The 24,856-nt window shown below is 39.1% G+C and overlaps 1 protein-coding gene across 4 annotated transcripts; it reads left to right on the top strand.

Annotated features, from left to right (window-relative positions):
* Positions 1-880: 880 nt before the first annotated feature.
* On the top strand, positions 881-24,363 carry LOC144013543 (FERM domain-containing protein 4B-like). 4 transcript variants are annotated; one of them, XM_077512549.1, is made up of 24 exons: positions 881-1,082; positions 7,159-7,224; positions 7,413-7,507; positions 7,625-7,717; positions 9,528-9,612; positions 9,873-9,929; positions 10,051-10,073; positions 10,560-10,643; positions 10,733-10,798; positions 11,017-11,074; positions 11,149-11,235; positions 12,790-12,866; positions 13,001-13,139; positions 13,231-13,372; positions 13,937-14,070; positions 14,622-14,738; positions 15,822-16,050; positions 16,116-16,169; positions 16,259-16,397; positions 16,529-16,696; positions 18,461-19,236; positions 21,250-21,388; positions 22,623-22,748; positions 23,685-24,363. In XM_077512549.1, the coding sequence occupies exons 2-23, from the start codon at positions 7,159-7,161 to the stop codon at positions 22,744-22,746; spliced, it is 2,952 nt and encodes a 983-aa protein (XP_077368675.1). In that variant the 5' UTR covers positions 881-1,082; the 3' UTR covers positions 22,747-22,748; positions 23,685-24,363. The 4 variants fall into 4 exon arrangements, with proteins under 4 accessions (XP_077368675.1, XP_077368673.1, XP_077368677.1 ...); XM_077512547.1 differs by lacking the exon at positions 881-1,082 and adding an exon at positions 6,216-6,330; XM_077512551.1 differs by lacking the exons at positions 881-1,082; positions 16,529-16,696 and adding an exon at positions 6,216-6,330.
* The last annotated feature ends 493 nt before the right edge of the window (positions 24,364-24,856 follow it).

Raw genomic sequence — 24,856 nt, 5'->3', positions numbered from 1 at the left:
GTACTCAATCAGCATTTCTTGGATATATTCAGGACCCAAACCATTTAGTGATTTATAGACGAGTAGCAGAACTTTAAAATCGATTCTACAGCTGACAGGGAGCCAGTGTAAATCCTTAAGTACTGGAGTAATATGTTCTGATCTCCTTGTTTTGGTCAGAACTCGAGCTGCAGCGTTCTGAATGAGCTGCAAGTGTCTCATGTTCTTTTGAGAGAGTCCAGTCAGAAGACCGTTACAGTAATCTAGTCTGCTGGAGATAAAAGCATGGATAAGCTTCTCTTGGTCTGCTTGAAGCATGCAGTCCTTCAGTCTGGATATGTTTTTCAGCTGGTAAAAGGCTGTTTTAGTGATGAATTTAATATGATTGCTGAAGGTCAGATCTGAGTCTATTAGTACCCCAAGATTTCGAACTTGGTCTTTAGTTTCTAAAGACAGTGACTCAAGCTGTTTTTTAACAGCAATCCTCTTTTCTTTATTGCCGAAAACAATGAGCTCCGTTTTGTTTTCGTTCAGCTGAAGGAAATTTTGGTTCATCCAGTTGTTAACTTGCTCTAGAGAATGACACAATGCGTTAATAGAACTGCTGTCATTTGGGGACATAGATAAATACAGTTGTGTGTCATCTGCATAACTATGATAGTCAACATCGGTGTTTCAGAATACTGTGTATGTCAGCGGTTTCTGTGTGTGTGTGGGAGGTAATCCTGAATTATGTCAGTCCTCATAATGAGGGATGCAGAGCACATGCATCCTCTTGGCCGCCTCACTTGAGGCCATTCACTGGGAAGCAGGCTGGCCGGCAGCTGCTAGATGGGGGGGGGGGGGGGGGGTGATGGAGGGAAGGAGGGAGGCAGAGGGAGGGGTGGATGCTATGCTTGTTCACATAATAGCCGGTGGTTGAAGGCGTGGTGCGTGTGGCTCGATACGAGGCGCGTTCAGCAACAGCAACACGCCGAGGGGATGAGCATGGACAGCGGCTGTGGGGCGACTCCCTTGCACGGCGAGCTCAACCGGCGGGACGGCTGACCGGCATGCGGGGGAGGCTTTACCTTATCTACTCTTAAGGATATATACACGCAAAGGTAAGAAGATACATGTTGTTGAGATCATGGAGCTGATACACGCCTCTTCTGTAACCGGCTCCGAGGAGACAAAAAGTAGACCCCGGCAAGGGACGTGCATGCATGGTGAACCTACAACCGGTTGGGTTTGACGCCCCAACCTGAGACAGGAGAAGAGGAAAAAAAAAAAGAAAGCGTTTATTTGACATGTGTGTTTTGAGATAGGCGCACAGGTGGAAACCACCCATAGACTTTCACACATTCATTGTTCTCTCAATGAGGTGGGCCAGTCCCCATACTGTAATCCGGATGGAGGTGGATATAGCACATATTAGGATGTTAAAGCAATAATTGCTCAACTGAGGCGAGTGTTATTTAATGCAGTCATATTGGCAGTGTGAGTTAGCGAATTTGATCCCAAAAAAAAAAAAAAATGGTGGATGAATCATCAGTTTGATAGGGTTCTATATCCAGCGTTAATTTAAATACTGAACACTTTGTGTTTCGTGTGCTTAATTATAGAAAAAGTGAAATTGTAGAATTTATAATATAATAGTGACAGGTTATTAGGATTTACATGGCCAAAAATCCTGTATTAATGTAATAAATGCATTTTGTATTTGTAGCCTAGAGGTTAAAAGAAAGAAGTACAAAAGTGCAAGCTCGACATTGACCTACTGAGGAAAAGTGCCATCTGAATGTATTTAAAAGGTTCATAAACAGGAAGTCTTGCTTTTGTGGTTGTGTCTCTTGGACACACATGTCCAACTTTGTCGTGCTTCCTATTTGTTGCAGCGGATGTCCTGCGTCATTTATCAACTCAGCAGACTTTTGTGGGCATTTGTCACAAACATATATACATACATACTTATAGTCAAACAATACACTGTATTGTAGGGGTGTTAAAAAAAATCGATTCGGCGATATATCGCGATACTACATCGCGCGATTCTCGAATCGATTCAATAATAGGCAAAATCGATTTTATTTTATTTTTTTTATTTTATTTTTTTTTTAGGATTCACACCTTAAGCATGGAAGAATGTTATATGAACGGAACATTAAGCCTTAATATTTTATTTTAATGCTGTTTAAACATGAAACAGATTACAACCTCTATAAGACTGAAATTTCAGATAAATAAATAATACATTTTCATATAAATCTTACACTCTACAAGCTTACTGATTAGTATTTTCTAAATTTGAATGAAAAAAAATCGCAACAATCGACTTATAAATTCGTATCGGGATTAATCGGTATCGAATCGAATCGTGACCTGTGAATCGTGATACGAATCGAATCGTCAGGTACTAGGCAATTCACACCCCTACTGTATTGGATGTCACCTTCCATTGCACATCTTTGTTGGTCAGTGTACTGTACAGGGCGTGCAAGCGAGGGGGGCATGCTTTTCTGACTATTAGCCGTTGGCTATTGTCAACCCTCCATTTCAGAATCATGTAATCCCTTGAAATTGATGGCCTTAAGACGAAAACAAAGATATCTGAACTGAAGCCTTAAGCTATACCTCTTACTGTATATGGGGAAGGTATTTAGGAAATTATCATTTGATACAAGCTCTCCTAATAATCAATATAACTTCTGATTAAGTCGATATCACATCGTGGTCCTGCTATCATTTCGAATGGGCTGAAGGCTCTGCAGTAAGTCACTGCAGTAGTGTGTTAAGGACCTGTCATTGGCCGTGCCAGGACTGTCATTGAGGTGGCTCGGACTCACTGCTGCACGTCTTCAATGATGCTTCTAGCCCGTTTTGGAGCCAGCTGCACTATTATAGCACACAAGTGCTGCAATGGACTTCATAACAACTGGATTTGAGGAAATACAATGTCCCCCTTGGGTTACAAAGGCTAATGCCAGCACAAAATAGGACACAGTGTTGTACATTGACTAAGCCTGATGATGATTCCCAACCAAAAATGACCCAGTTACTGTGTTTCTTCACCAACATGCATTTGCTTTGAGTCCTTTTATTTTGTTTCATCAACATCATCCAACTCAAATATTTCTTGCAACTGTAACTGTGCTGCTTTTCCATGCCCTTTAATTGCCCCTCTGGGGATAAATAAAGTGATCAAACTGTTTGAACTTGACACAAGAATCCCCATTGCTGAGTTTCAGTCTAAACCTCAGGACTGTGATGGAGCATGTGATATATACTGTATAATGTAGTGGAGTACCTCAAAAGAAATAATCTAATACAAGTGATGTGTTGCCCTTCTTCAGGTAAAGATGTGGCTGATATCTGCTTCTAAAACTCCAATTTGGTTCTAGTGGGTGTTGGTACGATGACAGAGATGAAGCCTCTGTGTCTTTGTGTTCAAATATTTAGACTGTGAACACGAGGTACAACATTACCTTGAGGGTGGATATGACATCACTTTTTATTAGCTTAGTTTGAAATAGTGAATCATTTGGGCACATAGTAAAAATTGGCACTGAATGTCACCTTAGGGTTTTCTTCATTGTGACAGTTTGGCTAACGGGCGCTGATTTGCCCGTTACAGTCACTACTGGGAACTTATTTTTATACAGTATTTGTAGGACAAATACAAGGACGTCCTTTTCAGCGCAGGGGAGAAGTTACACAGCATGACATCATTGGCATGAATCTCTCTGCCGTGACTCCGCCCACAATTATTCCATTGAAGATCAACATTTCCCCCCATGCAGAAGATTTCTAATGACATCATCTCAAGTTTCACGTTGCTTTCCTGGACACAACAGGTTTGCAACATGAGGTGATGGTTGATACTTAGTTATTGACTCATGACAATATTATCGATCTCTGATCAGGGAGAGGAAGAAAAATACTTCAGAAGTTGTCATCATCAGCTGTGCAGAGGAACGTGTTAGTATCAGGTGTCAAAGGTCCGTTACATGAGCCGCCATGTCGTATTAGCGTGTTAGATTGTGGCTACCTCAAGTAACATCCATGCCTCCATTTTCTATAGCGCTTGTCCTCATTCGGGTTGCAGGTGAGCTGGAGCCGATCCCATTTGACACACCCAGAACTGGTCGCCTGTCAATCCCAGACTTATTTTCTCCGTAACTGTAAAACAAGCATATTACTTTGTGTTCTCAAATTGGGTGTCTTCAAGAAAACAAACACTCTTTTGTGTAACACCAGCCGTCATCAATAATTCATGAAAAGTGGAAACAGAGATGAGACAGGCTGCGGTCTGGGCAGGCCTGAATAATGACAGGTTAAATTTCCCTGCTTGTTTTTTTTTTTATTTACTTTTCTGACTTTATCTTTATTCACCATGAATGTCACATGGACATTTTTTATGCTGTGCTTTACAGGTAAGCTAGCACATATACAATATGCCAACTACTGGATCCTACAGCACAAAAATGGTCTGTTTTACATATCTCTAAACAGAAACACAACGACTGACATTTCTTTTTCTTGACATGAAGGTTGAACTGTTGTTTTCTACCCCATTGCTATCCAAACTACGGCCCGGGGGCCATTTGCGGGCCGCCGTCCATTTTTCAGTGGCCCGCGACATATGCTAAAAATGGCATTTGACTCAGTTCAAATAAAATAAACAAAACAAAAATGTTTGGAGATGGTCAAAGTAAGAAGGGAGGGTATCGAAAAACAGGTGCCATTAAAGGTTATTTTAGTCCACTAAAACTAATGAAAAAACTAAAACTAAAATAAAAAAAAACAATATTGTTGCCGAAATAAAATAAAAGCGAAAATGCTTTTTAAATAACGAAAACTAACCGCAACTACGTTTTATGTTTACAAAACTAACTAAAACTAACTATAATTATAGCAAAAATGTCCTTTGTTTTAGTCTTTGGTAATTGATTTAATGCGCGAGCCTTTGCGGATGATTTTAAATGTGCTATTTAGTAGATTTATTGTTTGAAAGTATGTCACACAGAAGTGACGTCATCTAGCAGCAGCCAATAGAAAAGCACCAAAAGATGATGTCACTCCCATGCTGTTTTATAAATATTGCACACAAGTAATACGTTTTTTTTTTTTTTTTAAAACCCAATACTAGTACTGAAACTAACAAAATAAACTAAAACTAAGCATTTTTTAAAGAACTAAACTAATAAAAACTAACAGAACCACCCTTGAAAACTAATAAAAACTAACTAAAATCAAAAATTCCAAAACTATAATAACCCAACTGCAATATTACAAATAAATTGGTTTATATACTCTAGCATTTTTCTAAATATGCAAAAGCACAAATAAATTATTTGTACAATTTTTATTACTAAACACAATTTCTCTTCATAACATGATGTGGCCCTTGCGTCCTTCTGATATTCTGTATGTTGCCCTCAAATGAAAAAGTTTGGACACCACTGTTCTAACCTCTTGAGGCCTTGCAGGCTTTTATTAGGTCTGAATGCTTTGTTGTCTGTAGCGTGTCTATTGGCCAATTGTTCGTATGCATTTGTCATTATTGTGCATGGATCAGTTCTAATTCCCAGCCTGCACCGCTCTTCAGGTTGATATGGAATCTCGCTTTTATGCTGCCACTGACGGGCTGCGGGGTGAGTCTGGGTCGTGCCATCAGATATAAATAGGATGGCTGCAAGCACTGCATAGACCAACTGTGCAGATCTTTTCAAGTCTTATTCCTTCACTTTTCCTACACGCGCTTTAATTCTCTCATTCCCCAGCGTTGTGTGCAAGTTTCAAGAGGCCATTTCATCACTATAAGGAGAATAGAATTGGCTGCAGCATCTAGTGGCCAGACGGGTGTATTGCATGCTAAGTAAAATGTTGGCCCACATGTCACAACTTAATAAATCAGTATGATTAAACTGCAGATGCAATTGAAAGTAATTAGATTTATGGAGCACACAGCTTTTAATTAATTGAGACTGCTGGAGATCATTTAACATATTCTGAAGATATAATAGAATAAGTGCTTGTTAGTGCAATAAAAAGACTTTCAAAAGAATTGCAAGGACTGTGCACATTTGAGAAAAAAAAACAACCTTTAATAACATCATATTCCTGTTTCTCCCTGAAACATATCCACATATACAACAAGGCAGTCAACCCTAAATTGAGCAACTGTGGTCAGGAGTCTGACCCGTCTCAGCCCCGTTAAGCCGGCTGCTGAATTCAAGCCGTCGCCAGAACTCAGAAGCCTGCATGCAGAGAGTTTGCCGCGCTTTCTCCTTTCTTCTGCGAGAAGAACGCAATAACGGGATGAGTCAGGAATGCATCCGCTCCTGCGCGCTCCCTGGAGAGGTTCACCAGGTATGAGAGTCGCTCGCTTCTCTCTGATAGACCTGGACAAGAGAGGTGATCAGCCTCATTCCGTCAGATAAAGGGACTGTCAGATCCACCCAAGGTATTTCGGATGTTGAACGTATCATTTGATCTGAGAATTTGATGCACTGGTGGCACAGCGCTGTTTATTGTAACACAGCAAGGAACTTTACCCCGGTGGAGCAAATGTCATCTACTTTCAGTTATTTGGATTTTAGAGCATCATTTTAGTCACAATTGGGCTAGTTGTAGGCTGTGCAGGTTGGAAAAGTTTGCAAAAGCTGTTTTATTGTTGACATATGTTTGTACATGCGATTGGCTGGCAACCAGTTAAGGGTGTACCCCGCCTACTGCCCAAAGCCAGCTGAGAGATAGGCTCCAGCACCCCCCCGCGACCCTTGTGAGGAATAAGCAGTCAAGAAAATGGATGGATGGATGGATGGATGGATGGATGGATGGATGGATATATTTGTTCACTCCAAGGCTAAAAAGACTGCTGTGAAATGCTCAAATGTGAAGTAACACAAATCCTTCTGCAGGTTTTTATGGCAACAAATCTTTGGGACAATGGTTTCGTTGTCCTTCATGACGTTAGTATTTCTTTAAGAAGGATCACAGCATTTACTGCTCGGGTATTAGTTCGCTATGGCAACTGTGGCGTGAAATATTTTAGTCTCACTGTTTTGTGTTTTTTATTTATTTATTTTTATATTTCCGTCTCACACATTAGGTTCCGGCTTTCATTAAAAAAATGATGCCCGTTGGGGTGTTGAAGTTGAAGTGCACGCTACAATTTCCTCTTCTGTGTCCCCGCAGATGACCGAGGGCAGACTGTGTCAAGTGCAGCTGCTGGATGACAGGAAGCTGGAGCTGCTGGTTCAGGTACGAGTGACGCGGAGATGGTCAATATTTGTATAATAACTTGAGAAGCCTCACTGTGCAACCTGAGAGGAGATTCAGGTCAGCGATGTGTGGCGGGTTCACACCCAGCTGTGCACAAAGCCCATAAATGTATTAAAGCAGTGCATCGCTTCAATACAAGATGTTTAGCGGACAATCTTCTTCCACAGCCAAAGCTGCTGTCGTATGAACTCGTCGACCTGGTCTCGTCCCATTTCAACCTCAAAGAGAAGGAATTCTTCGGACTTGCGTTTTTCAGTGACAAGTATGTAAACTGTTGGCCTGACCTAAGTACTTGCAGTTGTCTGAATATTTGTTGCTGGCGATTCTTAAAAGACAGCAGATGTGTTTGACTGTAGCACGCTCGCTTGCTTTTTTGCAGTGGTCAGTGTAAGTGGCTGCAGATGGACCGCAGAGTTCTTGATCATGACTTTTCCAAGCGGCCCGGCTCCATTGCCCTCAATTTTCTGGTCAGGTAAGAAGATGCCTTCACATGCAGGACTAAAAGCTCTCCAGCAGGGTGCAGCCCTGTATGGTGAGCAAAATAAGACTACAGTAGGCCGCAAAGTAAACACAGTAGGCCTACAGTGGCATTCTTGGTTTATGACAGTCTTATGTTTATTTTTTTTGTTGTTTTATGCATAAAATGCACAAGATGACCCAAATAAAGCAGACCTGAAACATTTTTTTTTTTTTAGAAAGGCCTACACCTCTTTATTGTTATGATTTGAACTTGTTTTTTTTTCTCTCTCTGTAGCACTTTGACATCATGCTGATGAAAAGTGCATTCTAAATTGAATTTATTATTATTATTATTATTATTATTATTATTATTATTATTATTATTATTATTATTATTATTATTATTATAGTAAAAGTGATTCCTAATAAATGTAAAATATCAAATAAACCAACATACATATGTAACAGATAAAATGAAATTTGAGTCTGCTTTTGTTTGTTATGATTTTGTTAATGTTTTCCTTATAATTGTTAAATTATTTTGTTTAATAACGGACATATTATTTTCAGTTATAGTATTACTGCACTTTGACATCATGCTGATGAAAAGTGCATTCAAAATTGAATTTATTATTATTATTATTATTATTATTATTATTATTATTATTATTATTATTATTATAGTAAAAGTGATTCCTAATAAATTTAAAATATCAAATAAACCAACATACATATGTAACAGATAAAATGAAATTTGAGTCTGCTTTTGTTTGTTATGATTTTGTTAATGTTTTCCTTATAATTGTTAAATTATTTTGTTTAATAACAGACATATTATTTTCAGTTATAGTATTACTGTTCTGAAGTTGTGTCTCATCATACACGCAACCCAATTACTAAAATTGTTTTAGTCATTTAGATGAAGAGAGAAAGAAAAGAGATGCACAACTCAGCAGAAATGGCATCATCAAGCTAATTGCGTTGACCATGGGAAGACCTAATAAATCTGCATTTCTATTTTTCATGTTGTTCAACGTTTTCAGTCCTAATCCTATCGAAGCCCAAAAGTGTCATAATTCAATAAATAAAAATTACAGTTTGAAAATAATACAATTTTGATAATAAGAGACAATTACATAACATGGCAATTCAAATGTAAAATTAGGTAATAGTATTATGAAATGTTCATACTATTATTTAATGTAACTTAATTTTATTATGATTAAATATTTCAGAATGATTATTTTAACAATGTCATACATGAGCCCCAATGCTGTTAATAGTGTAATATTAAAATTTAATTTGCATTTAAACAAAATGTAACTTTTATTATAAAGGATTTATGTAGAAATTTTGTTTTTCAGATGCCTAAGAATCTATAACAGGGCTGCGCCGAACAGCAAAATATAACAAGACAAGTATAATATCTCATTTAAAAAATGTACTGTTTATAGGTGAGCATGATAAATCTGATTCTGTTGTTATTAGCTTTATTTCTTAAAAACATAGAAAAAAATAGGGATGTTCAATATCACTTTATTTTCAGACAATGCCAGTAAAGCAATACCGATACCAAGAACAGATACTTCTAGTACTTCTGATGCATAAAATTTCCCCTAAAAAAAAAAGATAAATCATTTTAAAGAAAGACCTATATATCCTGATTTTCCTTAAAATTGCATGAAATTAATGACAATTTTGTCTTCTTCTAACTATATTTACAGTTAGTATAGGTTTGTGACAGAATATGTATAATCACTACCTGGAGCTTGAAAGAAATTTCTGTTAAAAACATTGTGTAATTGTGCATTCATCTTTCATAGATTCTATGTGGAAAACATAACACTGCTCAAGGACATCATAACAGTGGAGTTATTTTTCCTGAATGCAAAATCTGCTGTCTACAACGTAAGTGTTTTCTCCTTTTTATTTCACGTTGAAGGCAATTAAAAATAAAGACTTGGCTGAAGCCAGCTGATGAGTCATTTGCCTGTGAACTCTGGTAGCCGCGGGGCACTTTTCACTTGGTTAGGAGGAATGTGTGTAAGAAAGCAGAAAAAACACTGGTTTGTTCTGAGAACAGGCTGATACTGAGGTCGATAGCGAACCGTTTAAATGTGGAACACTGTGTGCCATCTGTTAATTTAAAACCCTTGTTTGATTCACAGGGGATTATAGAAGTTGAGAGTGAGAATGTCTTCAAGTTAGCAGCAAATGCGTTGCAGGTCGGTGCCTTTAGCACTCTTATTGAACCAAAGTCTTCATAAAGAAAAGCTAAAGACTAATGAGATGCTCTTTTCTTCTTCTTTTACCTTCTTCTTCTTCTTCTTATTTTTAATTTACCAGGAATCCAAGGGAGACTACACAAGGTTAGAGCTTGTTTTTATCAGATGGGTGATAAGTACTTACTGGCAGCAGCATAAGTTAACTGTGATCTTTCGGCGAAAACACTCAATAGGTCACTTGTTTCTCAAGAGCCAGGACAATAACAATCAATACAATGTAATGTGAGGCTTGTCGTAAGGGCACTGAGAAGCTCACACCCGTCTACTAATAAATCTCACGGTGCTGATAGAACCAAGGGGAGATTTGACATGCCAGGAGGAAGCAGTGAACAGTTTCAAGTCCACCAAATAAATGTAGAAAATCTAACGAGATCCAATCTGGCTTGATAAAGATCTGTGTGTCAATTAAAAAATAGTCATACTGAGAGGTGTGGTGAAAAATATTCAAAATAAATCACGCTTAAAATATACCAAAAACGAGAAGAATCAAAAACATGTCTATTTTTAGGGTCCCTTTGATCTGTTTTACACTTTTGCTATCGTTCTTTTCCCACCTCTTTCCTTCCCTAGCGACGAAGCCACACGAGCTGACTTAAAGAAACTGCCCACTCTTCCCACTAAAGTCCTCAAGGAGCACCCATCGCTTGCATATTGGTATGCTTACAGGCCAGCCTGGATTGTGATTAGCATCACACTTTTTCACCTTAAATACATTTTCTCTCGCTTTCTTTACGCTAACGCAGCGAGGACCGAGTCATCGACTATTATAAACAGCTAAGAGGAGTCTCCAGAGGGCAGGCCATTGTGCAGTAAGTGTTGAAGTTAAAATCAAATATCGATGTGTTGGAACACTTTCGACATTAATTAATGTTGGAATGGTTTCAGGTCATTAATCGTTCTCCTCCGCGAGCTTTCCTTTTCACTTTGTCTTGCCGGAATCCCTTTTCCCATCAGCTGGTAGAAATCAATCAATATGTGCGGCCCAGTGAATTTCCTCCTGTGTTTGTAATACCACTTTTCATTGTAGGTATCTGACACTTGTGGAATCCTTGCCCACATATGGTGTCCACTATTATGAAGTGAAGGTAGGCTTTGAGTTCAGTCTTTGCACTAGGAAATGAACAGATGTTCACTTTTTTTTTTCTCTCTCTCCTCACAGGATAAACAAGGGATGCCATGGTGGCTTGGGATCAGCTATAAAGGCATTGGCCAGTATGATCTACAAGATAAACTGAAACCCAGGAAGGTAAATAAATATCATACGACTGTTGTGACTTTAAAGGGGCTGTCTGCCGATTTCACTCAGGAAAATGCACTTTTTAAATACAGGATTTCAAACTACTTCTCAATTTATAGATATGGTCTTTTCATAACGTGTGGGGGTGATTTTGTCCTAAACCCCCACACCCCCAGCCTGTATTTTGCCATTTTGAGTTTGTTTTGTAAACAGCGGGCTGTTTCTGTGGAAAGACAGTGTTTACATTCCGGATTTTTTCCCCCCACTCACTCATTCACACATGTAAGCTTCTGTGAGTGAGTGAGTGAGTGAGTGAGTGAGTGAGTGAGTGAGTGAGTGAGTGAGTGAGTCAGTGAGTGAGTGAGTGAGTGAGTGAGTGAGTGAGTGAAAAAAATAATAATTCGTGCGTGCTTTCAAATTGCCGCGGGAGTGACGTCACGCAGCTGACACGTTCGTCCGGCCCCGTTTGTGACACGCCACCCCCCCCCCCCCCCCCCCCCCCGTTCTGCGATTGGCTGGAGGGGTGTAAACACAAAATCACCCCCACACGTTATGAAAAGCCCATATCTATACATTGAGAAGTAGTTTGCTTGTTTAAATCCTGTATTTAAAAAGTGCATTTTCCTGAGTGAAACCGGCAGACAGCCCCTTTAAATTGGCTGTCTGCAGACATGACATCACAGGACACTGTCAGTAGGCTGAGTCATCATTTCTGATTCAAATGAACTCAACGGCAGCACTTTCTTTTTTTTATTGATAAAAATCATTTATGTAAAGTGTTTCTTTACTGGAACTCATGCACACGTCAGCCATTTTAACTTGCCAAGTGGTAGTGACGCAGTAAGACGTTTGGCATGTGCACTAGTGGCACTAGTAGAAGCGGAAATATTATTTCAAACGTGTCACATGAAGACAATACATTGTGGCGGATTGCACGCGATGATGCACTTTTAATTTGACAGCTGGATTGCGCAAGTGTCTGCTGGTTTTCTGGTGGGGAGGGAGGGGAGAAGAAGGGAGGGGAGGGAGCTGCTGATGTCAGAAGGAAAAAGAGGGGTGGCTTTGGGCATTGACAGGCATGAGAATACCTGAGGAGGCAAGTCAGGAGCTGACCTGACACGGACATAGTACAAGTTTGTGTTGACAGTGGAGCCAAAGAGGATTTCATAACTACAAAATACGATCAGAAGTTAAAGACTTGTAGTGGTAAGACGTCGAGTTTTGATGTTTTTTATGCTTACTTTATGCTTTATCTTTAACAAACACATCCTCATGTGTCATCACCCAATACATGTTACATTTAAAAAAAAAACATATTTTGAGGTTTGTGTCATTCACTAGACTAGACATGGAGTTAGTCACAAATGACTTGAAATTGGAGCACCTGGCCGATGAGGCACAGAACATGTAGTGATGAGTAGGATTGTGTCGTGCGAGAGTCGTGTTCATTCGGAACATCTGTATTGTTGCGGTCCTGGTACACCACACTCCAATGACACGTCATTGGTCACATTATGAGTGATGTTTGTTTTCTGTGTGAAATTTCTTGCTTGTGACTGACAGCTTTATCAGTGGAAGCAACTGGAAAATTTGTACTTCAGGGAGAAAAAATTTGCAGTGGAGGTGAATGATCCACACAGGTGAGCCCATTTCAGATTTTAAGTTTATTTAAGTCAATTTTTTTTTTGTATCGCTATTTGTAAGAGATGATCCAACTCAAACTTGAAATCTGAAATAAACCACACGGTACACCACTGATGTCTTATTGCTTCAGGAGAGCAGTAACCAAGCGCACCTTTGGACAAACTGGCCTCCTCATCCACACGTGGTATGCGAGCCACTCTTTGATCAAAACTATTTGGGTCATGGCTATTAGCCAACACCAATTCTACTTAGACAGAAAGCAAAGCAAAGTGAGTGTCAGAGTTACGATGCATTTCATAACAGCTCAAAATCTAAAGAGATCCAACCAATCACTTTTTACATACCCCTGTTCCATTTTAGGCTAAACTCGGAGCCTCCAAAAGCTTGGAGGAAATCGCCATGGATCTCACCGAGCACGCAGGGCCGAAGATCAACAAACTCGGAGAGTCCGTCCTGAAAAATAACTTGATTACAGCCAGCAACGGGAGCTTGGTATCGACAGGTTGGCGAAATTCACAAATGTTAAATATTATATTAATCAACAGATTGTAGGCGCTAGGCGTAAAATAACTTTGCAACCATTCAGCTTTCATTTCCAGCATCTATCTTTCAACTTATTGTGATAGAGTATACTTGCTGCCTTCTTATTTTACATACTGTCCTATTGCCACTGTTGGTATGCTTGTGTCTTAGAATTATTGATATGTGCCATTTGTGCACTTGGTTTGTTTCTAGTTTGTCTTTTACCCAAGCTGGTATTGTTATTTTTTTATTACCATTGCTGGTATGAGCTGTTGATGTCATGTTACTTAATTAACACATAGTTTTTCAGTATTATGACAACCGCTGTTGGTTAGTGCAAGTTTGTAGGAAAGTAGCTAAATTTGTTTTTGATACTAATGATATTGGGGGTGGGACTTAATAAGTTTTTCTTCCTCCCACTCCTTTTCAGGCTAGGTTTAGAAAAATTTGTCTAGAAAAAATGATATATTGTTAATGTTTATTATTGCCTGAAATAAATGAACAAAACGAAAAAATGAAACATTTCATTTTGAACATTTTCCAGGTTCTGCAGACTCTGAAATGAGTGAGGAGCAGAAGAAAGAGAAACTCTCTGAGCTGAGAAAGAAAGAGCAGGAGATACATGATATCTTGGCCAAAAAAACAAAGGAACTAAAGAAGATTTGTCTTAGGGAAGCGGTGAGATATTTTGTATACTTATGCTTGTTTTTTTTTTGTTTTTTTTTTTGGCTGTCAGCTTTTTTTTCCTTAGCTGCTGTTTTTGTATCAGTGAGTAGGATTATGCTTATTATTACTTTACATTACAGATAATTATAAACCAGTAAAGCAGGTGATTGGGTTATGTCATTGCAATGACAGAGATCCTATTTTATTTCATGTTGTTATTATTTATTATAAGTCAATATCCAGTTCAGTAGTCAATATTCTTTTGATAAAAATAAAAGCTCAAGGTCAGAATAAATGATATTGCTGTAACCTGCATGGAAGTCTCGTTTTGAAGCAGACACCAGCATTGATCTTTGGCTCATTGTGGTTCCATATACGTGTATGGTTTAAGTGTCAAAAACAATTTATTTTACTTGTTGTCATTGTAACGTGTCGCATTTCTTGATGAATGGCCTTTGCTGGGTGTTTTCTGTCTCCAGAGGCCCCCCAAAGCGTTTAATTAAAATGCAGTGTGATGGATTGTTTCTGCTACATTATCCATTTGAAGTGTGTGTTGTTCTCAGGAGCTTACTGGCAAGCTTCCAAAGGAGTACCCCTTGTCTTCAGATGAACGACCACCGCAGGTTAGACGACGGGTTGGCACTGCTTTCAAGTTGGATGACCTTTTCCCATACAATGAGGTCCGTGTTTCACTTTAGTCCTACACATATATTTCTCTTTGGCCAACATTATTTGTCTTTTAATTAAAGTTAAATTTTAAAATGTAATTATTATTATTTTTTTAATTCAAATAATTTAATTTATATTTTTTTATTAGAATTTTAGAAAATCTAATTTAAATTTTAATTAAAATATTAACTAAATAAATTATTAATTGTGGTAATGTTAATAATTTGTTTTAAATGACAATCCCAGATGATTAATGTGACTTTACTTAATGTTAGTGTTGTTCCGATACCGTTTTTTGGCCCCCGATACCAATTCCAATACCCAGCTTTGTAGTATCGGCCGATGCCGACACCATACCGATACCTACGTTTTTTTTCCCTCAACATGAAAAAGCTGTCCTGTCATTGGTTCAGAGCATTCAAGGGCCAATAGTTTATCTTAGATCGGCATGACACAAGATGCTGCATCCAAAATCCTATATTAGCGTTGGAATTAATGGTATCGGCATGTTACTTGTGAGTACTCACCGATACCGATACCACTGTTTTAATGCAGTATCGGCGGCTCTGCCGATACCAGTACCGGTATCGGAACAACACTATTTAACTCATTCACTGCCTTTGACAAGTATACTTGTCAATTGTATTTTTTAGAGCGTGGCTAAATGGGGGCGAATCTGATTATGCTCCACTGGAAATATCAAACTTGGAAACAACTTTACTGATGCCCAACCACCGGTAGATGACATCATTGCCCCATTTCATACGAAATAAACACAGTTTCAGAGTCCATGGGAGAAATGGCTGTTATTTTGGCAAACCTACATTTTTCTACTGTCAATTATAAAAGAACGGGACGGGACAAAAAGTAGGGAGTCTATTCTGTCATTTGTTCGATTCAGTTTATATATAATTATTGAACGTAATATCACGTGGGTATTGAAAATTTTGAAATTTTCTAAAACGGCTGGCAGTGAATGGGTTTTAATGTAAAAAAAAAAAAAAGGATTGATTTTGATTATGAATTGAAGGGACACCAAAGAACAAGTGTGGCGAAAATAGAGAAGTGAAATGAACTTTGAACATGTTTTGCAGGATCCTTTCCTGAGAAATCTGGAGAGCAGATTTGCCCTCCAGCAGAAGATTGTGGAGGCAGCTAAAAAGCTGGCCAATGAGGCAGAACTGTGTAAGACAGTCAAGAAGAAGAGGAGGAGAAACTGCTTGGATGCTATGCACAGGCTTCAGCAGATTGAGAACGAGATGAACCATTACCGAATCAAAAAGGGGAAAAGACCCACCCAGCGAGCCTCAGTAATCATTGCAGGTTTGTAGCAAATGCAACTAAGGAACTGTTCTGCTGTATTTACACTAAGCATCGTCTTCGTCCAGATGAACTCATGCGATCAGACTGCAGCTCCTTGTCAAGCCTCCCGTTGGAGGATGGTGAGCTTGGCGACTCATCTTTTGCGAAGCATCCTGCAGTAATGCCATGTTCAGATCATGATTTCGCGCTGTCCTATTTTTGTATCCAGACGACTCGGATAGCGCGAGTCAGCGGCCACGGTCACAGTCTGTGCAAGACTCCCCTCAGTTCAGTCCATTACGCTCACTGGGGGCGGAATACGATGTGGAGAAGCAAACATCTCCAAGGGAAAATAACCATAACAAAAGGTGAGGCTTCATTTTTGGAGTACACATTTTCGACATTTATTGCTTTGTCATGTTTGAGGCCTTCTTCTGTTGCACTCATATCATTCCTGCCTTTCTTTTGAATCATCACCCTCAATGTCACACCCCTTTAGATTAGCTTTTGAAGGCCAAGAGACTTCCCTCTACTACCACAATCCGAGAGAGGCCTCCTCCACCCACAGTAGCCCTTATAAAACCCTCCCCAGACCTCCCAGAGACCCCCGCAGCATGCCCCCCACACCGGTTATGACCCGCAATGCCTACAGCAGCAGCCAGCTCAGGTTTGGTCATGGCTCCCAAGCACTATTATCCCTCACTGTATCGCTAATCTAAGTTGCCATTCAAACCCTTTCACTAAAAAACAAAAAAAAAAAATATATATATATATATATATATATATATATATATATATATATATATATGGAATTTACCCAATTAATGTCCGGTAACAATGGGCTCTTTGCACAGCTCGACTACTTCCTGAACTGAATACCACGTTTTTGTTTCCTATCTTTCATGAGTGGACAAACTGATTAAACCAGGTGTGTCTGGCCAATGTTGTTGTAGTTACTGAGATCAGGCACACCTGGATTAATCAGCTTGTCCACTCATGAAAGACAGGAAATGATGGACTGGTGTTGAGTTCAGGAAGTAGTGGATTTGTGCAAAGAGCCCATTTGCGGCCACTTTAATTTGGTAAATATAAATTATACATTGTGAATAAATATCAAATTAATTATGAAATACTTAAATATGTTGGATAGAGTGTTATTATATATATTGTTGGAAATTGATTTGTGATTTTAATGACTCTCATTTTAGGCTGTCTTCGCCCAAGGGACTTCCAATGAAAATTAGCTTCACTAGCTAACTTGTGCATTGTCCCTTTCAAATAAATTAAATAAATTAAAATTCAATTCAGAGTTTACCTAACATGTCTGATTACATTTTACAACCAATGACTAATCATAATTGGGTAAAATATACAATTTCTTAGTATACTATTACTGATGTTGGATGTAACGTGTTATGAATGACAAAATGTTGTCACAATAAAGGAGAATGAAATTACTTTATCATAAACAAATTAGTTCAGAGACTTAATGAGTGAGGAAAATGAGACCCTACGTACTGTGGGTGCGTGCATTATGTATGTGCATAAATTCAAATAGTGCTCAAACACTTAGTTCATAAGTACGTATTAAATTACCTACATACTGAAGTATTTCACATACATACGTATTTTAAAATGACAACGTACATAACATTGCACAGTCATAAGTGATGATGCATGGCAGTTGAGTATATTTTACTACATTTTTCTCTGTATGTTTTATTCAGTTTTTATTGGTAACACTTCTTACGAGGGGTGTTAAAAAAAAATCGATTCGGCAATATATCGCGATACTAAAGCACGCAATTCTCGAATCGATTCAATAGGCAGCCGAATCGATTTTTTAACATCCATTTTTGATCAAAAATATTCAACAAAACGTCTCACTTTCACACCTTAAGCACGGAAGAATGTTATATTAATGGAACATTAAGCCTTAATACTTTATTTCAATGCTGTTCTAATATGAAAAAAGGTTACAACCTGTTTGTTAAATACAGTGGCTCACAGTTATAAAACTGAAGTTTCAGATCAATAAATAATAAACTTTCATACAAATCTTACAGTGTACATGTACAAGTTTACTGAATGGTATTTTCTAAATTGAGTAAAAAAAAAATCGCAACAGTCGATTTGTAAATTCATATCGGGATTAATCGGTATTGAATCGAATCGTGACATACTAGGCAATTCACACCCCTACCTCTTACTGTTACGTAATAGAGCGTGTAAGTGAAATTTACCCTTTATTTGATAATTCCTTTGCTGTCTAAGGTAACCAGGTAGATTTTAGATGATTTTTTGTGGATTATATTTACCGCTCTCCAAAATCTTTTTTTCTTTTTTTTCTTTTTTTGACAGTGTGGTGAATGTTCCAGTATAGCAACTATGAGTAATTAGTATAACACAGCAAGCTGTGTCGTCTTTCCAGGTGCGAAGGCTTGCCTCATGGTTTCAGAGCTCGCAGTGGAAGTTTGGAGTCACAGCCCCAGCTGAGAAAAGACGCAGACCCGGAGAAGCCAGTTTTCACCTTGTCACCAGCTCACCGCAGCAACAGCACGGAAGTGTTGGAGGATTGCTCGTCCTACACCAGTCAGTCCAGTCTGGATTTCTGCGGGCCTGCCAGTTCCCACTACAGTACATTAGATTCCCGAACCTCCACCATGCATCGACTCCACCGCAACGTGGAAGTGTACGGAAACACAGGGAGCATGCCCAACCTGGTGCAGCATCATTCCGGTTGCAGTTACGCCTGTGAGACCTCAGCACACTATCCGCCCGGTGCCTACTACGTCTCCGGCTGCCCGTGTCCAGACATGGAGCCTTACGCTAACGGCGCCTACGTTTATGAGAATGACGTAGAGGGCCACTACAACGTCAACCCCTCGTATCAAATGAACGGCTATCACGGACATGACAGATTCCGGCATTACGGCTCGGACCGAACTGACGGCCTTTCCCAGAATCCCTACGCGACCGTGAGGCCGCCGCGGAGCAGGGAGGGACCCAGAAATGAACTTTTGGCCAAGAACATGCAGAAGGCGATGGTGGCGGAACATCTGAGGGGATGGTACCATCGCAACCGTGGCCCCAGGGAAGGAGAGAGGGCGGGATACGACTTTGACTGTGGCTCCCAGCTCAGCCTCGGCTACCAGACCATGCCGGCGGCGTTCAGCCACTCCAGCAGAACAACGTCTTTCTCATCTGGTGAGAGGATGATCGCAAGTGGTTTATAGCTCAATGAAGACAGTGTCAACAACCACACAACATATTAAGCACAAGCTTTTTTTTTAAAACATTTATTCATTTATGTATCTTGTCCAAAATTGACTTTCATCCAATTTGTGAGGGAAAGCAACAGTATTATTATGTCGACACAGGGTTGGTGATTTAGTATTGTAGGCTACCCTGACATTTCGGAAAAACATATGTACCTCTGTATAGACAGTATATTGACTCACAGTTGATTCAAAGATCATACCCAGCACAAGTCTCGCACAAAATTTGGACTTTTCTTTATTTTGGTTTGTGATAGACAAATACGTTTTTGTTTTGTTTTGTTTTGTTTTCAAAATGGATGCCGATTATTAGTAGTCAAGGATATTCATTTGCAGTAAAAGAGAAAATATTAGCGTAAAAAAAAACCTTTTTCTTTTAATTTTAAACATATAAAGAATTGACAGCTTTGTTTAAATATAGCAAAAATTGCAGGGAGCTTCCAGGGTCATCAGTATGTGTTAAGCTCAATAAATAAAATAAAATAAGCAAGTAAATAGTTCTTTAAAATGTTCTATTGTAAATATTTTTTTTCAAAATGTCAATATAATTTATTTATTTATTTATTTATTTATTTATTTATTTATTTATTTTAAAACAAAAAGAGAATTCCCAGTGTCTGCATCATTTTTTTTTTTAAATAAATTGGAAATATAAATAGATCCATAGATAAATAGATCCATAAATGAAAAGTTCCCTGTATCTCACTGAGCGACAAATGCATGTGAATGTAGCTAATTTTTTTTTTTTTTTCCGGGTTTGTAAAATGTTTCAAAATATCTTCGCTGACAGTGAAAAATTGAATATGTTTGAAATGTATTTTCAACAACTAAAAACTGTCTGTGAACATCTTAATAAATCCTGATGAAAACCCTAAATTTGATATGTTTGCAAGCATTCACCGCTTGGTGAGATACCAGATTTTTTTGGCCTTCAGATTCTTAAAAAAGGCAGATCCCGATATTTGTCAAAATGCCAAGTATCGGCACCGATTATTGGCCCGGCCTAATTTTGGTGTTTTCATAAATGTGTGCCATTAGCAACACGCTTGCTTGCATTGTTGTGGGAGTGAACACAGGTTCCAGACCAATGGAAGCAGTGCCTCTCATTCCTTTAAAATCAACACTCTTTAAAATCAGCAGTCTTTAACATAGCAGAAGCACAAATAAACTCACTGGAGTCCATGCAAAGATCAAAGCAAGCAACGTGTTTTTACAGTACAAGGAACTGCAAATAGACAAACATGAGTAGATTATGTGAGTTTGGCCAGGGCGATCAGAGATCCAATCTGTGAAGTGGACATTGGGAGGCCACCTTTTTTTTTTTTTTACCCGTTCCGTCCATGTGTGAACCCTTAACTGTGCCACAGCCAAGGAAGGTGATTTTAAAAATACAGTAAACATCAATGCATTCAATGAATTGATTTCCATAATTAGTCAGAGGGTTCAATGCCTGATGTCATATTTATGAATGAAATACGATAACATGCATCACACACACGTAAATCTGCAGAGCTAGAATCTGTATGCCTGCGCATTGATGACATCAAAATCACATTACAACGTGCACCACAACTTAGACCTGGCTTAGTCTGATTTCAGCCACAAAATTGTCAGGTGCGCCGAGGGTGTGTAAAAGAAAACACCCTTCCGCCGGAACCCCCAGCAAGCCTCGGCGCGGTCTATCAACTTCCCAAACATGCTAAATTTGACTTTCATCGGCATGAAAATCAAGAAATATGCGTTTTTACAGCAAATTGTATGTGTGCTGTCTATGAAAATACCACCTTAGGTGCTAAAAATAATCATTAAAAAAAATCTCTCACAAGAATTAAATATCTAGCACTGTTTTATCCATTGAAGTTTTTTTATTATTATTTTTTTAATTCTGTGCAATGAAAGCATAACACTAAAAAGAGTGCACTTGGTTTGGGCTCACTTGCAGTGTCCTCAGTGGAGAGTGCAGGGAACTGGCGCAACCAGCTGGCAGTCGGCCTGACTGACTACGACACACCCAGCACACCTCAATACTCTCAACATGCAGTTCCTTCATCGCCATATAATCGCAGCCCCACACACAACAGGTGAGTGTTCTTTTTGAACGTTTGACCTAATTCAGGGAGTCTCAGTAGCATCGGAAATTAATAAAGCCGAAAGTATGAAAGCTTGAATGTTCAAAGACAGCATAAAGTGGAAGTCAACTATTTTTATTTATTTTTTTAACAATAATATGTTCTATGCCACCCTATATATCTGGTTAATATTGCATAAGTGGAATATGAGTTAAGCAGCAAAATCCAGCCATTTTTATTCATCTCAGGGGGCGGCCATTTTGCCACTTGCCACTTGCTGTCGACTGAGACATCAACGTTACTCAGTTCTTCGGTAACAACCAATCACAGCTCAGCTTCAGAAAACAGGTGAGCTGTGATTGGTTGCTGCCTGAGCCCTGAGAAACTGTGATATTCTCATCCCCGGTCCTCGAGCCTGTTCTCCACGTCTCCAACAGCCAACACAGGTGTTTCAAACAATCAGCTAATCAGTAAGCTCCGCATAAAGCCTGGTAACGATCCTCAGCTGTGTTGGCTGAAGGAGAGATGGAAAACAGGCTGGATAGGGGGTACTCAAGGACCGCGGTTGAGAACCACTGGAATGCCATCTTCAGTCGACACCAAGTGGCAAAATGGCCGCCCCCTGAGTTGGATAAAAATGGCTGGATTTTACTTCGTAACTCTTACTCCACAAATGTAATATTAATCAGAATGTAGACGAGTATATATATCATATTATTGTCAAGAAATGTTTAAGGTTGACTTCCACTTTAAATTCTTGCAGCATGAAGTATATTTGGTCCCTACTACAAAGGGGGGTGTATGCCACGGAAGAGGCGGGACTGTTTTTGCACATCAGCTTTGGTTCTGGTTCGGTTTGCGACGTGTGGACTGCGTCCCAATACTTGTACTTCCGACTTTGTGCCACTCGGTTGCACGTTCGCATCCCTGGCCGGAATCAAAGCTGATGTGCAAAATCACGGAAGTCGGAAGTCCCGCCTCTTCCATAGCATATACCCCATAGGTTTGAACCACTTGATACCGAGCCTCTTTTAACCTGCGGCCTTTCATTCCTTGTACCTTACTGTTAGGTACAAACAGGCTAATTTCTTTCTCTTTCAAGGTTGTGCAAATTCGAATGGTGATCCTTGCTGACCTCTCTTAGGAAACATTGATTAAGTGAAGAGTTGATAAAATGTCACGTCTGCCGCTTCGTTCCTCCCTTCTTCAGTTTTTGACTTATTAATAATAATGCTCATGTGCGCAGATGTTCTCCAGAAAACAAAGTATCGGGCTCTGACACAAAGCCTAATAAATGTGAGTCAGTTGAGGTGGTTGGCGCTGCGGCCATTAGAATGGATGAAGGATCAGACAGCCACTCTAGCACTTAAGGGTGAGACCAAGCAGGTGGCTGTATGTCGTGTTGCCGCTCGTGTCCATTTCCCCATCTTCATCAGTGTGCTCATGTAATGAAACCATCTTTTTTGTATTGTGGTTGGATTTTCCCCCTCTTAGGGCAGTGTTTTTGTATTTCACAATATTCACATACATCCATTCTTTGGCAGTCTTTATGAAAAATGAAAATAAAAGAAAACTTGAGGTTATCTACATAGAACAACAATACTGTATGATGTTTTAAATTGCACACACGTTTTTTGATTAATTACCCATCACAGTAACAATTATGTCGAAGTATGTAATTAGTATACAAAGCAAGCTAATTTAACAGAACAGATCTTTCCTCATCACACCACACATTTCCATGGCTACTTGCTGCCAGGCCCTGTTCATAGCTGCCACCGAAGCTCATGAGGAAATAAAAAATCCGGCACGCCCACAGGCTGTTTGATTAAACTAGGGGCTGTACAGCCATGGGCCTGTTCAGGGAGTTGGCTACAAGAGGAAGTTAGACAATACCCAAAAAGGAAAAAGCTCAAAAGTGCTTTCTTTTTTTTGTATTCTGTACTTTATATTAAAGAGGATGAAAGAAAAACTCTCCAGCGACCTCCTAGAAACCCTTTACAGTATTATAAAAAAAAAGATGCCAATCTTTTGTATAACCTCCATGTAGTGTAAGATTCACCCTAAGACCACTTTCATGTAAAGGTGCTTCATCTATTTATTTATTTTTTATTTTTATTTTTTTACAGTAGTTTTGGTCACCATGGAGATGTAACATGACCATTTCACTATTATGCCATGCTTGCTTGTATCATCAGTCTGTAGACAGTGTAGATCTTCTTTATTTTCATTTCTTTGGTCAAACATCGGGATAAGATCAAATTATTGAAAATGCGAATATCCCTTTAATTCCAGTGTCTTCTTTCAGATTTTACCTGGGCAGCAGCTACACAAGCATCCACTGATGACGGCCAAACCACATTTTCCTAATATCCAAAAAGCCACCGCAAACAGTACATGAAGAGGATGAAGTTTAAACACACCTCGTATGACTAACCTCTGAACCCAGGGTGCCTTCGATTGGGTAGATTGTAGAGAGAGGCAAGACAGACTGTGTCTCAAATGTTCAATATGTTGCACAACCCCACTGACTTGTACTTGAGATATAAAGGCAACAATTTGTTTGCATTGAAACTAACAAACATGGACTAGCGGCCGTCTTACGCCGAACAACATGTTAAAAAACAAACACCTGTTCATAAAAAGTCTTAAATGGACGATCCAGATTGTGAATCTGACTTAATGTGATATTTCATTAGAACAGACCAGAATTACTTTCCTTCCTTTCTTTATTCATGGAATCTGAATGTACGATGTCAATAATGTTAACAGTTTATCATTTGTCAGTTTGTGCCGTGATGTGATATAACGTGCATGTGGAGGAAATCCGTTTTGATAACAACTTTGATAAGAACCAGACCACTGCCATAAAAAACACATTTGTTTCCTCACACATTTGTACAATCTGTGTGTAGTTCTAAGTATCTTGTGAGGTGTCATGATGAAATATTTTCCACTGCGAAGGATTAATAAATACTTGTGTGACTCATAAATGGCCGCTGTCACTTCATGTACTGCTGTTGCTTAACACTTGTTTCGATAGCCCTTCTTAAGTAAATAGATCATTACAATTACAGATAGAAATTCTAAAAAAAAAAAAAAAATAACAGAGCATTAAGTTACTTTGAATTAGGGTCTGAAAAGATTGACGTAAAATGGATTGAATCGTTTTGTCACATCATAAATGTCACGCTACTGTTGTAGCTTGATCGGGCTCGAAAAAAAAATAGTCCACCTGCTGCTGTCACTCTTTCATTTGCCTGAAGCAACTGTCATCCCAAAAGTACGGTGAGGAGAGGCTGAAAAAAGACTGATAGGATGCCTTTCGCCCCCTACTTGTCTTGCCGTAAATATCTCCCGTGCACTTCGCAGTGTTTAATTTTAGACTCCACATGAGACAGAAGCAGAGCAACTCTAGACCAAGTCAGAAGCTTGCCAGTTTGCTCTGACCCGTGTCAGTGTTCTGACAAACATATAGCA

The sequence above is a fragment of the Festucalex cinctus genome, chromosome 2 (genome assembly GCF_051991245.1).
Source record: "Festucalex cinctus isolate MCC-2025b chromosome 2, RoL_Fcin_1.0, whole genome shotgun sequence".
NCBI classification, from domain to species: domain Eukaryota; kingdom Metazoa; phylum Chordata; class Actinopteri; order Syngnathiformes; family Syngnathidae; genus Festucalex; species Festucalex cinctus.
Note: the sequence above shows the minus strand (reverse complement) of the source record. Positions and strands in the feature narration are given on the sequence as shown.